The sequence below is a fragment of the Entelurus aequoreus genome, linkage group LG09 (assembly GCF_033978785.1).
Source record: "Entelurus aequoreus isolate RoL-2023_Sb linkage group LG09, RoL_Eaeq_v1.1, whole genome shotgun sequence".
NCBI lineage: Eukaryota > Metazoa > Chordata > Actinopteri > Syngnathiformes > Syngnathidae > Entelurus > Entelurus aequoreus.
Genome location: NC_084739.1, coordinates 12884490 through 12903532, shown reverse-complemented (window position 1 = coordinate 12903532; position 19043 = coordinate 12884490). Strand labels below are relative to the sequence as shown.

Genomic DNA, 19043 nt, shown 5'->3' with positions numbered 1-19043 from the left:
ATGAATTAAATGCAATTATCCAAATAACATGCAAAATATTATCACACAAAAATATTCTTAATAAAATAAAATTAAATACGGTAAGTGGAATAAATACATAATATATAATATATAAGTATATGGAATATTTCAGTAAAAGTAATATAATAAAAAACAACTAGCTACTGCAGAATTAATAACAAAATAAAATTCTCATTTTTATTGCATTGTAAATCCAATTAAATCATCTGGATATTTTACAAATATGTTTTAGCAATAAAAGTATACAAAAGTTTATATTTTATAAATAATTAAAATATTTTTTTTTAGTAACCAGTAAAAATTAAATGTAAAAGAAAAATCAATTCCAGTAAAATTAATCAATATTTTCATTAAAAAACCTAGATATTAGACTATTATTAATATTAGTATAAAAGCAACAACAACAAAATATCTTCTTTGTTGTTGGATATATATTTCACTGCATTGAAAATTCTATGAAATTACTGTTGAAATAATATAAAAATAAGAACTATTAATAAACAAACAAATCCAAGAATTGGAGATACAGGATTTTCACTGAGCAATGAAGTAAAATAAATAATTCTGTAAAAGAAATAGTTTTAATGATCCAACCAAAATATTAGACTATACAATAATTAGTATTATTATGGAGAATACAAAAGCAACTAAACATATATTTATTTTTGGGGGGATGAAAAAAATTAAATAAATTAAAATTTGATTGGAATCTTTCTCATGTTAGTACCTTTAATTAGATGAAATTGCTTTATGAGCGGAACACCAGCTGCACTGCAGACATGGCATCTGTAAAGCTGTAGCAATGCTAATACAATATTAAGTTGGAGTAATATGAGAAAATATACAATTATTAGAGAATACATATATCAACACTAAGGTACAGTTCTTGTTCCAGCACCTTAATGACCATCAGTAAATGCACGTGCAGGTGTACCTAATGCAGTGTCCTGCTCACTGTTCATGGTCTCGCCAAATGTACTGTAAATTAATCGTACAGTAGAGTACAGTATGTTGTTTTATCCTCTTGTTGCTGGTGGACGTGTGTATTTGTTTGCAGGCATTAGTGTCTCTGGAGGGATGGAGTCCAGAGTGCAGCCTGTGATTAAGATCGAAAAGATCTTCCCTGGAGGAGCTGCCTCCATCAACCTCGCTTTGAAGGTCAGCACAAACTACAACTTGCATCATCAAAATGATTCTCCTTTATTTTGTTGCGTGTTTGTGTCTTTAACATGTGAAGCTGACATTTATGTGGCGATTAAAGAGATAGGGCTGCCAAAAAAAAAAAACGGATTAAAAAAGTGTATTATTTGTTATTAATTTAATTTATTTTACATATTTTTATTTTTAAAAATAATTTAATATTATTATTTAGTGTGAAATTGACAGACATTATAGCTAACCCAGCAGGCACAAGACATTAAAACAACGTTGAGAACTTGTTGAATTAGGTCTTGACGTTGGGCAACTTAAACCTAACGTTGAAACAACATGCTTTTTGACGACGTTTAATCAATGTTGGGTTGTGATGTTGATTTGTCTATTGAAATTTGGTCATTTCCCAACCAATATTCTACAACACAAATACAACATTGAAACAACATGCTTTTTAGCAATGTTTAATCAATGTTGGGTTCTGACGTTGATTTGACCATTTAAATGTTGGTCATTTTCCAACCAATATTCTACAACACAAATACAACGTTGAAACAACATGCTTTTTAGCAATGTTTAATCAATGTTGGGTTCTGACGTTGATTTGACCATTTAAATGTTGGTCATTTTCCAACCTATATTCTACAACACAAATACAACATTGAAACAACATGCTTTTTAGCAATGTTTAATCAATGTTGGGTTCTGACGTTGATTTGACCATTTAAATGTTGGTCATTTTCCAACCTATATTCTACAACACAAATACAATATTGAAACAACATGCCTTTTGACTACGTTTATTCAATGTTGGGTTCTGACGCTGATTTGACCATTGAATTTGAGTTTTTGTCATTTTCCAACCATTATTCTACAACACAAATACAACGTTGAAACAACATGCTATTTTGACAACATTTATTCAATGTCGGGCTCTGACGTTTATTTGACCATTAAAACTTGGTCATTTCCCGACCAATATTCTACAACACAAATACAACATTGAAACATGCTTTTTAGCGATAATGTTGGGTTCTGACGTTGATTTGACCATTGAATTTTGGTCATTTCTAAACCAATATTCTACAACACAAATACAACGTTGAAACAACATGCTTTTTAGCAATGTTTAATCAATGTTGGGTTCTGACGTTGATTTGACCATTGAATTTGGGCCATTTTCCAACCAATATTCTACAACACAAATACAACATTGAAACATGCTTTTTAGCGATGTTTAATCAATGTTGGGTTCTGACGTTGATTTGATCATTGAATTTGGGCCATTTTCCAACCAAGATCCTAACACACAAATACAACGTTGAAACAACATGCTTTTTGACAACGTTTATTCAATGTTGGGTTCTGACGTTGATTTGACTATTGAAATTTGGTCATTTTCCAACCAATATTCTACAACACAAATACAACGTTGAAACAACATGCTTTTTGACTACGTTTATTCAATGTTGGGTTCTGACGCTGATTTGACCATTGAATTTGAGTTTTTGTCATTTTCCAACCAATATTCTACAACACGAATACAACGTTGAAACAACATGTTTTTTTACATTTATTCAATGTTGGCTTCTGACGTTGATTTGACTATTGAAATTTGGCAATTTTCCAACCAATATTCTACAACACAAATACAACGTTGAAACAACATGCTTTTTGACTACGTTTATTCAATGTCGGGTTCTGACGTTGATTTGACCATTAAATTTGAGTTTTTGTCATTTTCCAACCAATATTCTACAACACGAATACAACGTTGAAACAACATGCTATTTTGACAACATTTATTCAATGTCGGGCTCTGACGTTTATTTGACCATTAAAACTTGGTCATTTCCCAACCAAAATTCTACAACACAAATACAACATTGAAACAACATGCTTTTTTACATTTATTCAATGTTGGCTTCTGACGTTGATTTGACTATTGAAATTTGGCAATTTTCCAACCAATATTCTACAACACAAATACAACGTTGAAACAACATGCCTTTTGACTATGTTTATTCAATGTTGGGTTCTGACGCTGATTTGACCATTTAATTTGAGTTTTTGTCATTTTCCAACCAATATTCTACAACACAAATACAACGTTGAAACAACATGCTTTTTGACAACATTTATTCAATGTCGGGCTCTGACGTTTATTTGACCATTAAAACTTGGTAATTTCCCGACCAATATTCTACAACACAAATACAACATTGAAACATGCTTTTTAGCGATAATGTTGGGTTCTGACGTTGATTTGACCATTGAATTTTGGTCATTTCTCAACCAATATTCTACAACACAAATACAACGTTGAAACAACATGCTTTTTAGCAATGTTTAATCAATGTTGGGTTCTGACGTTGATTTGATCATTGAATTTGGGCCATTTTCCAACCAAGATCCTAACACACAAATACAACGTTGAAACAACATGCTTTTTGACTACGTTTATTCAATGTTGGGTTCTGACGCTGATTTGACCATTTAATTTGAGTTTTTGTCATTTTCCAACCATTATTCTACAACACAAATACAACGTTGAAACAACATGCTATTTGACAACATTTATTCAATGTCGGGCTCTGACGTTTATTTGACCATTAAAACTTGGTAATTTCCCGACCAATATTCTACAACACAAATACAACATTGAAACATGCTTTTTAGCGATAATGTTGGGTTCTGACGTTGATTTGACCATTGAATTTTGGTCATTTCTCAACCAATATTCTACAACACAAATACAACGTTGAAACAACATGCTTTTTAGCAATGTTTAATCAATGTTGGGTTCTGGCGTTTATTTGACCATTGAATTGTGGTCATTTCCCAACCAATATTCTACAACACAAATACAACATTGAAACATGCTTTTTAGCGATGTTTAATCAATGTTGGGTTCTGACGTTGATTTGATCATTGAATTTGGGCCATTTTCCAACCAAGATCCTAACACACAAATACAACGTTGAAACAACATGCTTTTTGACAACGTTTATTCAATGTTGGGTTCTGATGTTGATTTGACTATTGAAATTTGGTCATTTTCCAACCAATATTCTACAACACAAATACAACGTTGAAACAACATGCTTTTTGACTATGTTTATTCAATGTTGGGTTCTGACGCTGATTTGACCATTTAATTTGAGTTTTTGTCATTTTCCAACCAATATTCTACAACACGAATACAACGTTGAAACAACATGCTATTTTGACAACATTTATTCAATGTCGGGCTCTGACGTTTATTTGACCATTAAAACTTGGTCATTTCCCAACCAAAATTCTACAACACAAATACAACGTTGAAACAACATGCTTTTTGACTACGTTTATTCAATGTTGGGTTCTGACGCTGATTTGACCATTGAATTTGAGTTTTTGTCATTTTCCAACCAATATTCTACAACACAAATACAACGTTGAAACATGCTTTTTAGTGATAATCTTGGGTTCTGACGTTGATTTGACCATTGAATGTGGGCCATTTTCCAACCAATATTCTACAACACAAATACAACGTTGAAAAAACATGCTTTTTGACAACGTTTATTCAATGTCGGGTTCTGACGTTTATTTGACCATTGAATTTTGGTCATTTCCCAAACAATATTCTACAACACAAATACAACGTTGAAACATGCTTTTTAGTGATAATCTTGGGTTCTGACGTTGATTTGACCATTGAATGTGGGCCATTTTCCAACCAATATTCTACAACACAAATACAACGTTGAAAAAACATGCTTTTTGACAACGTTTATTCGATGTCGGGTTCTGGCATTGATTTGACCATTGAATTGTGGTAATTTCCCAACCAAGATCCTACAACACAAATACAACGTTGAAACAACATGCTTTTTGACAACGTTTATTCAATGTTGGGTTCTAACGTTGATTTGACCTTTACAAAACTTGGTCATTTCTCAACCTATATTATACAACACAAATACAACTTTGTAACAACATACTTATTGACATTTATTCAATGTTGGGTTCTAACGTTGATTTGACCATTAAAACTTGGTCATTTCTCAACCAATATTCTACAACACAAATACAACATTGAAACTTGCTTTTTAGCTATGATTAATCAATGTTGGGTTGTGACGTTGATTTCACCATTGAATTTTGGTCATTTCCCAACCAATATTCTACAACACAAATACAACATTGAAACAACATGCTTTTTGATTACTTTTATTCAATGTCAGGTTGTGACGTTGATTTGATCATTTAATTTTGATCATTTCCCAACAAATATTCTGTAACACAAATGCAACGTTGAAACAACATGCTTTTTGACAACGTTTATTCAATGTCGGGCTCTGACGTTGATTTGACCATTGAATATTTGTCATTTCCCAACTAATATTCTACAACACAAATACAACGTTGAAACAACATGCTTTTTGACAACGTTTATTCAATGTCAGGTTGAGACACTTGTGATTTAGGGCTATATAAATAAACATTGATTGATTGATTGATTGATTTGACCATTGAAACTTGGTCATTTTCCATCCAATATTTTACAACACAAACATAAAGTTGAAACAACTTACTTTTTGACAACGTTTAATCAATGTCAGGTTGTGACGTTGATTCGATCATTGAATTTTGATAATTTCCCAACCAATATTCTACAACACAAATACAACGTTGAAACAACATACTTTTTAGCGACGTTTAATCAATGTTGGGTTCTGACGTTGATTTCACCATTGAATTTTGGTCATTTCCCAACCAATATTCTACAACACAAATGCAACATTGAAACAACATGCTTTTTGACATTTAATCAATGTCAGGTTCTGACGTTGATTTGACCATTGAATTTTGGTCAGTTCCCAACCTATATTCTACAACACAAATACAACGTTGAAACAACATGCTTTTTGACTACGTTTATTCAATGTTGGGTTCTGACGCTGATTTGACCATTGAATTTGAGTTTTTGTCATTTTCCAACCAATATTCTACAACACGAATACAACGTTGAAACAACATGTTTTTTTACATTTATTCAATGTTGGCTTCTGACGTTGATTTGACTATTGAAATTTGGCAATTTTCCAACCAATATTCTACAACACAAATACAACGTTGAAACAACATGCTTTTTGACTACGTTTATTCAATGTCGGGTTCTGACGTTGATTTGACCATTAAATTTGAGTTTTTGTCATTTTCCAACCAATATTCTACAACACGAATACAACGTTGAAACAACATGCTATTTTGACAACATTTATTCAATGTCGGGCTCTGACGTTTATTTGACCATTAAAACTTGGTCATTTCCCAACCAAAATTCTACAACACAAATACAACATTGAAACAACATGCTTTTTTACATTTATTCAATGTTGGCTTCTGACGTTGATTTGACTATTGAAATTTGGCAATTTTCCAACCAATATTCTACAACACAAATACAACGTTGAAACAACATGCCTTTTGACTATGTTTATTCAATGTTGGGTTCTGACGCTGATTTGACCATTTAATTTGAGTTTTTGTCATTTTCCAACCAATATTCTACAACACAAATACAACGTTGAAACAACATGCTTTTTGACAACATTTATTCAATGTCGGGCTCTGACGTTTATTTGACCATTAAAACTTGGTAATTTCCCGACCAATATTCTACAACACAAATACAACATTGAAACATGCTTTTTAGCGATAATGTTGGGTTCTGACGTTGATTTGACCATTGAATTTTGGTCATTTCTCAACCAATATTCTACAACACAAATACAACGTTGAAACAACATGCTTTTTAGCAATGTTTAATCAATGTTGGGTTCTGACGTTGATTTGATCATTGAATTTGGGCCATTTTCCAACCAAGATCCTAACACACAAATACAACGTTGAAACAACATGCTTTTTGACTACGTTTATTCAATGTTGGGTTCTGACGCTGATTTGACCATTTAATTTGAGTTTTTGTCATTTTCCAACCATTATTCTACAACACAAATACAACGTTGAAACAACATGCTATTTGACAACATTTATTCAATGTCGGGCTCTGACGTTTATTTGACCATTAAAACTTGGTAATTTCCCGACCAATATTCTACAACACAAATACAACATTGAAACATGCTTTTTAGCGATAATGTTGGGTTCTGACGTTGATTTGACCATTGAATTTTGGTCATTTCTCAACCAATATTCTACAACACAAATACAACGTTGAAACAACATGCTTTTTAGCAATGTTTAATCAATGTTGGGTTCTGGCGTTTATTTGACCATTGAATTGTGGTCATTTCCCAACCAATATTCTACAACACAAATACAACATTGAAACATGCTTTTTAGCGATGTTTAATCAATGTTGGGTTCTGACGTTGATTTGATCATTGAATTTGGGCCATTTTCCAACCAAGATCCTAACACACAAATACAACGTTGAAACAACATGCTTTTTGACAACGTTTATTCAATGTTGGGTTCTGATGTTGATTTGACTATTGAAATTTGGTCATTTTCCAACCAATATTCTACAACACAAATACAACGTTGAAACAACATGCTTTTTGACTATGTTTATTCAATGTTGGGTTCTGACGCTGATTTGACCATTTAATTTGAGTTTTTGTCATTTTCCAACCAATATTCTACAACACGAATACAACGTTGAAACAACATGCTATTTTGACAACATTTATTCAATGTCGGGCTCTGACGTTTATTTGACCATTAAAACTTGGTCATTTCCCAACCAAAATTCTACAACACAAATACAACGTTGAAACAACATGCTTTTTGACTACGTTTATTCAATGTTGGGTTCTGACGCTGATTTGACCATTGAATTTGAGTTTTTGTCATTTTCCAACCAATATTCTACAACACAAATACAACGTTGAAACATGCTTTTTAGTGATAATCTTGGGTTCTGACGTTGATTTGACCATTGAATGTGGGCCATTTTCCAACCAATATTCTACAACACAAATACAACGTTGAAAAAACATGCTTTTTGACAACGTTTATTCAATGTCGGGTTCTGACGTTTATTTGACCATTGAATTTTGGTCATTTCCCAAACAATATTCTACAACACAAATACAACGTTGAAACATGCTTTTTAGTGATAATCTTGGGTTCTGACGTTGATTTGACCATTGAATGTGGGCCATTTTCCAACCAATATTCTACAACACAAATACAACGTTGAAAAAACATGCTTTTTGACAACGTTTATTCGATGTCGGGTTCTGGCATTGATTTGACCATTGAATTGTGGTAATTTCCCAACCAAGATCCTACAACACAAATACAACGTTGAAACAACATGCTTTTTGACAACGTTTATTCAATGTTGGGTTCTAACGTTGATTTGACCTTTACAAAACTTGGTCATTTCTCAACCTATATTATACAACACAAATACAACTTTGTAACAACATACTTATTGACATTTATTCAATGTTGGGTTCTAACGTTGATTTGACCATTAAAACTTGGTCATTTCTCAACCAATATTCTACAACACAAATACAACATTGAAACTTGCTTTTTAGCTATGATTAATCAATGTTGGGTTGTGACGTTGATTTCACCATTGAATTTTGGTCATTTCCCAACCAATATTCTACAACACAAATACAACATTGAAACAACATGCTTTTTGATTACTTTTATTCAATGTCAGGTTGTGACGTTGATTTGATCATTTAATTTTGATCATTTCCCAACAAATATTCTGTAACACAAATGCAACGTTGAAACAACATGCTTTTTGACAACGTTTATTCAATGTCGGGCTCTGACGTTGATTTGACCATTGAATATTTGTCATTTCCCAACTAATATTCTACAACACAAATACAACGTTGAAACAACATGCTTTTTGACAACGTTTATTCAATGTCAGGTTGAGACACTTGTGATTTAGGGCTATATAAATAAACATTGATTGATTGATTGATTGATTTGACCATTGAAACTTGGTCATTTTCCATCCAATATTTTACAACACAAACATAAAGTTGAAACAACTTACTTTTTGACAACGTTTAATCAATGTCAGGTTGTGACGTTGATTCGATCATTGAATTTTGATAATTTCCCAACCAATATTCTACAACACAAATACAACGTTGAAACAACATACTTTTTAGCGACGTTTAATCAATGTTGGGTTCTGACGTTGATTTCACCATTGAATTTTGGTCATTTCCCAACCAATATTCTACAACACAAATGCAACATTGAAACAACATGCTTTTTGACATTTAATCAATGTCAGGTTCTGACGTTGATTTGACCATTGAATTTTGGTCAGTTCCCAACCTATATTCTACAACACAAATACAACGTTGAAACAACATGCTTTTTGACTACGTTTATTCAATGTTGGGTTCTGACGCTGATTTGACCATTGAATTTGAGTTTTTGTCATTTTCCAACCAATATTCTACAACACGAATACAACGTTGAAACAACATGTTTTTTTACATTTATTCAATGTTGGCTTCTGACGTTGATTTGACTATTGAAATTTGGCAATTTTCCAACCAATATTCTACAACACAAATACAACGTTGAAACAACATGCTTTTTGACTACGTTTATTCAATGTCGGGTTCTGACGTTGATTTGACCATTAAATTTGAGTTTTTGTCATTTTCCAACCAATATTCTACAACACGAATACAACGTTGAAACAACATGCTATTTTGACAACATTTATTCAATGTCGGGCTCTGACGTTTATTTGACCATTAAAACTTGGTCATTTCCCAACCAAAATTCTACAACACAAATACAACATTGAAACAACATGCTTTTTTACATTTATTCAATGTTGGCTTCTGACGTTGATTTGACTATTGAAATTTGGCAATTTTCCAACCAATATTCTACAACACAAATACAACGTTGAAACAACATGCCTTTTGACTATGTTTATTCAATGTTGGGTTCTGACGCTGATTTGACCATTTAATTTGAGTTTTTGTCATTTTCCAACCAATATTCTACAACACAAATACAACGTTGAAACAACATGCTTTTTGACAACATTTATTCAATGTCGGGCTCTGACGTTTATTTGACCATTAAAACTTGGTAATTTCCCGACCAATATTCTACAACACAAATACAACATTGAAACATGCTTTTTAGCGATAATGTTGGGTTCTGACGTTGATTTGACCATTGAATTTTGGTCATTTCTCAACCAATATTCTACAACACAAATACAACGTTGAAACAACATGCTTTTTAGCAATGTTTAATCAATGTTGGGTTCTGACGTTGATTTGATCATTGAATTTGGGCCATTTTCCAACCAAGATCCTAACACACAAATACAACGTTGAAACAACATGCTTTTTGACTACGTTTATTCAATGTTGGGTTCTGACGCTGATTTGACCATTTAATTTGAGTTTTTGTCATTTTCCAACCATTATTCTACAACACAAATACAACGTTGAAACAACATGCTATTTGACAACATTTATTCAATGTCGGGCTCTGACGTTTATTTGACCATTAAAACTTGGTAATTTCCCGACCAATATTCTACAACACAAATACAACATTGAAACATGCTTTTTAGCGATAATGTTGGGTTCTGACGTTGATTTGACCATTGAATTTTGGTCATTTCTCAACCAATATTCTACAACACAAATACAACGTTGAAACAACATGCTTTTTAGCAATGTTTAATCAATGTTGGGTTCTGGCGTTTATTTGACCATTGAATTGTGGTCATTTCCCAACCAATATTCTACAACACAAATACAACATTGAAACATGCTTTTTAGCGATAATGTTGGGTTCTGACGTTGATTTGACCATTGAATTTTGGTCATTTCTAAACCAATATTCTACAACACAAATACAACGTTGAAACAACATGCTTTTTAGCAATGTTTAATCAATGTTGGGTTCTGACGTTGATTTGACCATTGAATTTGGGCCATTTTCCAACCAATATTCTACAACACAAATACAACATTGAAACATGCTTTTTAGCGATGTTTAATCAATGTTGGGTTCTGACGTTGATTTGATCATTGAATTTGGGCCATTTTCCAACCAAGATCCTAACACACAAATACAACGTTGAAACAACATGCTTTTTGACAACGTTTATTCAATGTTGGGTTCTGATGTTGATTTGACTATTGAAATTTGGTCATTTTCCAACCAATATTCTACAACACAAATACAACGTTGAAACAACATGCTTTTTGACTATGTTTATTCAATGTTGGGTTCTGACGCTGATTTGACCATTTAATTTGAGTTTTTGTCATTTTCCAACCAATATTCTACAACACGAATACAACGTTGAAACAACATGCTATTTTGACAACATTTATTCAATGTCGGGCTCTGACGTTTATTTGACCATTAAAACTTGGTCATTTCTCAACCAATATTCTACAACACAAATACAACGTTGAAACAACATGCTTTTTGACTACGTTTATTCAATGTTGGGTTCTGACGCTGATTTGACCATTGAATTTGAGTTTTTGTCATTTTCCAACCAATATTCTACAACACAAATACAACGTTGAAACAACATGCTTTTTGACAACATTTATTCAATGTCGGGCTCTGACGTTTATTTGACCATTGAATTTTGGTCATTTCCCAAACAATATTCTACAACACAAATACAACGTTGAAACATGCTTTTTAGCGATAATGTTGGGTTCTGACGTTGATTTGACCATTGAATGTGGGCCATTTTCCAACCAATATTCTACAACACAAATACAACGTTGAAAAAACATGCTTTTTGACAACGTTTATTCAATGTCGGGTTCTGACGTTTATTTGACCATTGAATTTTGGTCATTTCCCAAACAATATTCTACAACACAAATACAACGTTGAAACATGCTTTTTAGTGATAATCTTGGGTTCTGACGTTGATTTGACCATTGAATGTGGGCCATTTTCCAACCAATATTCTACAACACAAATACAACGTTGAAAAAACATGCTTTTTGACAACGTTTATTCAATGTCGGGTTCTGGCATTGATTTGACCATTGAATTGTGGTAATTTCCCAACCAAGATCCTACAACACAAATACAACGTTGAAACAACATGCTTTTTGACAACGTTTATTCAATGTTGGGTTCTAACGTTGATTTGACCTTTACAAAACTTGGTCATTTCTCAACCTATATTATACAACACAAATACAACTTTGTAACAACATACTTATTGACATTTATTCAATGTTGGGTTCTAACGTTGATTTGACCATTAAAACTTGGTCATTTCTCAACCAATATTCTACAACACAAATACAACATTGAAACTTGCTTTTTAGCTATGATTAATCAATGTTGGGTTGTGACGTTGATTTCACCATTGAATTTTGGTCATTTCCCAACCAATATTCTACAACACAAATACAACATTGAAACAACATGCTTTTTGATGACTTTTATTCAATGTCAGGTTGTGACGTTGATTTGATCATTTAATTTTGATCATTTCCCAACAAATATTCTGTAACACAAATGCAACGTTGAAACAACATGCTTTTTGACAACGTTTATTCAATGTCGGGCTCTGACGTTGATTTGACCATTGAATATTTGTCATTTCCCAACTAATATTCTACAACACAAATACAACGTTGAAACAACATGCTTTTTGACAACGTTTATTCAATGTCAGGTTGAGACACTTGTGATTTAGGGCTATATAAATAAACATTGATTGATTGATTGATTGATTTGACCATTGAAACTTGGTCATTTTCCATCCAATATTTTACAACACAAACATAAAGTTGAAACAACTTACTTTTTGACAACGTTTAATCAATGTCAGGTTGTGACGTTGATTCGATCATTGAATTTTGATAATTTCCCAACCAATATTCTACAACACAAATACAACGTTGAAACAACATACTTTTTAGCGACGTTTAATCAATGTTGGGTTCTGACGTTGATTTCACCATTGAATTTTGGTCATTTCCCAACCAATATTCTACAACACAAATGCAACATTGAAACAACATGCTTTTTGACATTTAATCAATGTCAGGTTCTGACGTTGATTTGACCATTGAATTTTGGTCAGTTCCCAACCTATATTCTACAACACAAATACAACGTTGAAACAACTTGCTTTTTGACAATGTTTATTGAATATCAGGTTGTGACGTTGATTTGATCATTGAATTTTGATCATTTCCCAAACAATATTCTACAACACAAATACAACGTTGCAACATGCTTTTTAGCGATGTTTAATCAATGTTGGGTTCTGACGTTGATTTGACCATTGAATTTGGGCTATTTTCCAACCAAGATCCTACAACACAAATACAACGTTGAAAAAACATGCTTTTTGACAACGTTTATTCAATGTTGGGTTCTGCCGTTGATTTGACCATTGAATTTTGGTCATTTCTCAACCAATATTCTACAACACAAATAGAACATTGAAACATGCTTTTTAGCGATAATTTTGGGTTCTGACGTTGATTTGATCATTGAATTTTGGTCATTTCTCAACCAATATTCTACAACACAAATACAACGTTGAAACAACATGCTTTTTGACGACGTTTAATCAATGTCGGACTCTGACGGTGATTTGATCATTGAATATTGGTCATTTATCAACCAATATTCTACAACACAAATACAACGTTGAAACAACATGCTTTTTGACGACGTTTAATCAATGTCGGACTCTGACGGTGATTTGATCATTGAATATTGGTCATTTATCAAACATATTCTACAACACAAATAAAACATCGAAACATGCTTTTTAGTGATGTTTAATCAATGTTGGGTTCTGACGTTGATTTGACCATTTAAATTTTGGTCATTTCCCAACCAATATTCTACAACACAAATACAACGTTGAAACAACATGCTTTTTGACGACGTTTAATCAATGTCGGACTCTGACGGTGATTTGATCATTGAATATTGGTCATTTATCAAACATATTCTACAACACAAATAAAACATTGAAACATGCTTTTTAGTGATGTCTAATCAATGTTGGGTTCTGACGTTGATTTGACCATTGAATTGTGGTCATTTTCCAACCAAGATCCTACAACACAAATACAACGTTGAAACAACACGCTTTTTGACAACGTTTAATCAACGTTGGGTTCTGACCATTGAAATTTGGTCATTTCCCAACCGACAAGGTGGATCCAACGTTAGACATCAACGTTGTCTCAATTTACGAATACAACTATTTTGCAACGTTGTTTCAAAGTCGGTTTTAAAGGACACGGATGTATAATCAACGTTGTATCAACGTCTTGTGCCTGCCGACTGAACTAAAAGTCACTTAGCTAAAAACACAAAAATGTTGTTCCTATTGTCCTCTAAATAGGAAGTCATCGTTGAATGAAAACAATAATCCTGTGTCATATTTAGTAGAAGCCAGGTCGTGTTCACTGCATTAAGAGCAGATCATTTATTTCCATCAAATAAAAGACTTTTCTCCTGAATCCCTTCCTTGCGTAAATGGAAGCGAGTCTTTTCATGGCGCCGTCACGAGGTAGAGCGTGAGGAAGGAAACAGAATGATGCAGTGCAGAGAGTGATGAGAGGATTTGTGGCCATGTGTTGACTGATGGCGGGAAAAGACCTGATTGGTGGACACACAACAATGTCATGCAGCTGCATCCTCGCTCACAATCTGTGTGACAACACAGGAAGTAGCTCTCTGGACACTTTCCACACAGGAAATTCTGTGTCTGTGTGTGTGCGCACTGAAGGGGACATTTTTGTGCAGCAATGATGGTCTTCACTGTTATTATTACTCTCCATTGAAGAGAAGGAAGAAAGAGTCACGCAGCTTAAAATTGGAACTATTGTTGTGACTGTAGTCGTGTTTATTTTAGCTGATGACTCATGACATGAAAATCCAAACTTATTTGTTTTAATTAGTTTGTAACTTTATAATATTTTAGCAATGAGATGCAAAATATAAAATCCAAACACAGATTACAAAATAATAATAATAATAATAAAAATCAATAAATGTTATTTGCATATCTGAAAAATGGGAGGAATGTAAAAAAAAAACTTAAATCAAGAAAATTAACTATAAAAAATAAAATAAATAAAATAATATATTAATCCTCATGTCAATTATTTCTCATACTCATTAACATAATTATACAATAATTACATTTCTTATTTATTGTGTCATAGTTCTCGTATTTTCCGGACTATAACCCGCTTCTTTCCTCCCAAATTTTATACAAAGCTGCGGCTAATCTATAGATTTTTTTGTTTTTCACAAACAACTAAATTATGGAATGGATTAAGCAAAGAAATCAAACAATGTACTAAAACGATCCACTTTAAGTACCTGTTCAAACTCAAAGTGTTTACAAAGTACAAGAAGAAGAATCCGGATAAACATTTTGAACTTCATTAAAAAAAGGAGAAAATCCTATTCATGTCATAAAAGATGAATAAATACATCAATGACTTTTCTGTTTTGTTTGATCAGCCGTTTTACTGCCGTCTTACAGGCACCCTTTGGAAACAGTTAAGGTATGTAAATAAACATGTACAAAATCTTTATATGTAAATATCTCATTTCACAACTTATATATCTGCGGCTTATAGTCGGGTGCGGTTAATGTATGAAAACAACTTTTTTTTTTGCTTTAAAATTTAGTGGGTGTGGCTTATAGTCCGGAAAATACTGTACGTATGTCCTTTTTTCCCACCACAATATTTTACAAAAACGCAATTTTTAAATGAAAAATATTTTTATATATATATATATATATATATATATATATATATATATATATATATATATATATATATACACATATATATATACACATATATATGTGTATAAATATATATATATATATATGTGTATATAAGTATGTATATATATATGTATATATTTGTATGTATATAAATATATATATATGTTTGTATATATGTATATATATATATATATATATATATATATATATATATATATATATATATATATATATATATATATATGTGTATGTATATGTGTGTATATATATATATATATGTATATATGTGTGTATATATATGTATATATATGTGTATATATGTACATATATACATATATTTGTATGTATGTATATATGTAATGTATAATATATATACATTATAATATATATATATATACATTATAATATAAATAGCATATAAATATTGAATACGAATTAAAAAAAACTGCAGCAACACAAATGATGTAATACAAATTTAATATGGAAAAAAAAGTTAAAAGCTATCGTCTAGACTCATTTTTAAAAAAGTGTATTGTTTACCTATTACGTTTTTATACCAATTAATTTGTTACGGTATAATATAAAACTGTAGTAGGTTTCGCCAATTATTTCTTTACTCTGTTTATAACAAATATCCTCATAAAATATGTTTTCACACCGTTATGAGGAGTCTATCCCACACTCTAATATAATCATTGTTCACTTAAATATGATCATACATCTGTCAGGTTTTCCTTAAGAGTGTAAAGTACAGTATGGTTATCATCGGTGGATAATACGTCATTATTGTTGTATTATTATTATTAGTACATATTCTGTGAGTTAAGTCTCCTCCTGTCTTTAAAAACCAGTGACGACTGTTTCTAACCATAATCAGGGGTCCTTGAACGCACAACAGTTATGGACAATGAGATGCAAAAGCGAAACTTGTATATAACTTTCCGTGAATGCTTAAAGTTCTTCATGAAGAACACAATGTCGCTGAAACGTGTGTCGTTGACGTGGTTTGTGCGTCCCCAGGCCGGCTATGAGCTGCTGTCCGTGGACGGTGAGAGTCTGCAGGGCGTGACTCATCAGCACGCCGTCGACGTCATCCGCCGTGCGTTCAGCAACAAGGCCAAAGACCCCATGGTGCTGGTGGTCAAAGTCCCCAAGGTGCTGCCCGGGGGCACCTGCTGACCAACTATACTTTTCTACTGCATACTTTTTTGTTCCACATTTTTACACCAATAAATTGTGTATAAGGCGCATGAAGACTTTGTGATTGATGGACCACAGCCACGCCACACGCGGGCCAGAGGGCGATAATCCCAAAGTGCATTATGGGATTTTTGATGTCTGCAGATTAAAGCTCATGTACTGTGCAGTATCACGTCCACAGTGATGGTTTGGCCTTTGGAGATGATTGTTATTAGCAACATGGCTGCTCGGTGCTTTAGAGGCTTTAATTACAGCATCACTCAGCTCAGGCAATATGAGGAGGACAAAAGTTGCAGTTTAAAATGGAAATATGATCTTATATTCAATAAAAGAGATTGTGCATAAAGTGCCTTAGTGGGCAACAAAAACAAAGAACTACGAATCCATGGATGTAGACGACCACAACGTATGCTGCCAGACTGGATGTGCAGTAGCTGCACAATAAATTCCCTATTTTATTCGTTTTATGTTACTTACATTTTATTTTTATTCTGGGAAAAAAAGGTCAACAATGGTCTATTTTGGAGAAAATACTCATAATTACCATAATCACAGATATATTTTTAAAAATCTTTAATAAATGATTTTTTTCTCAACTCTTAATATAATCAACTTGACAATTTGTTTGCTTGATACAAATGTTTCTTAAACATTATGCTTTTTCACCAGCGCAACACAAAACGGACACAAGTACTCTTTTACAGACACACACATTATTGTGCTGTTGAGGGAAATTAGTGTCAACTCTGACAGCCATATTTTAAATATGTTGCTATTACATCTGTAAAGCTGATATAGTTTAGTGGTTAAGGGCCTGATGAGTAAGGATGCAATGGGAAATTATTATAAATAAATTATATTACATTTGTTATAATAAATTCAAAATACATATATATATATACATACATATATATATATATATATATACAAACATACATATGTATATACTGTACATAGTACATATATATACATACAAATATATATATGCATCCATACATTTACATGTATATACATAGATACATATATACATACATACATACAGTACATACATATATACACTGTATATACATACATATATATATATATACATACATATATATATACACTGTATATACATACATACATATATATACACTGTATATACATACATACATATATATATACATACATGCATATATACATACATATATGTATACATACATGTATACATACATATATACACATACATACATATATATACATGCATATACATACATATATATACATACATACATACAGAACATATATATATATACATACATACACACACACACACACACACACACACACACACACACACACACACACACACACACACACACACACATATATATATATATATATATATATATATATATATATACAAATATAATTTGGTAAATTAAATATAAATAATCCAAAATATGTAACAAAAATAAATAAAAACAACCATTACATTTGTTGTAATAAATACCTAAAAAATACATTTTAATACATTTTATATTAGAATTAAATAAACAGGTTTAAAACAAAAAAGAGAAGCACAGGTTAAAAATCTAATTCCAAAGAAGATTTTTAGTGAATTATAGATCTCAATAAAACTTTAAATCCACCGCAATGTAAATTATTTTAATTCATTATCAACTCGTTTCATGTTAATAAGTAAAATATTATTAAATTTGATTACACAACTGAATATTCTTTAAAAAAAAAAAGTACAGATAAATATTTCCTTCATTAGATACTGGTACTTACTGGTACAGTTGAGTCAATACACATGAGGAAATATGGCGCATAAAAAGGTCATCCACGTGTCCGGTCAAGATAGAAACACATCAAGAGTCGGGTTTAA

At 32.0% G+C, this 19043-nt stretch overlaps 1 protein-coding gene across 1 annotated transcript in view; it reads left to right on the top strand.

Moving 5' to 3' along the window:
• The window catches only part of pdzd7a (PDZ domain containing 7a), a 53915-nt gene extending 36694 nt beyond the window's left edge, over positions 1 to 17221 (top strand). The window contains exons 14-15 of the mRNA XM_062057608.1: positions 1079 to 1179; positions 16994 to 17221. Coding sequence (XP_061913592.1) covers positions 1079 to 1179; positions 16994 to 17152 — 260 coding nt within the window. The 3' untranslated portion in view covers positions 17153 to 17221. The remainder of the gene's footprint in view (positions 1 to 1078; positions 1180 to 16993) is intronic.
• Positions 17222 to 19043: the final 1822 nt, after the last annotated feature.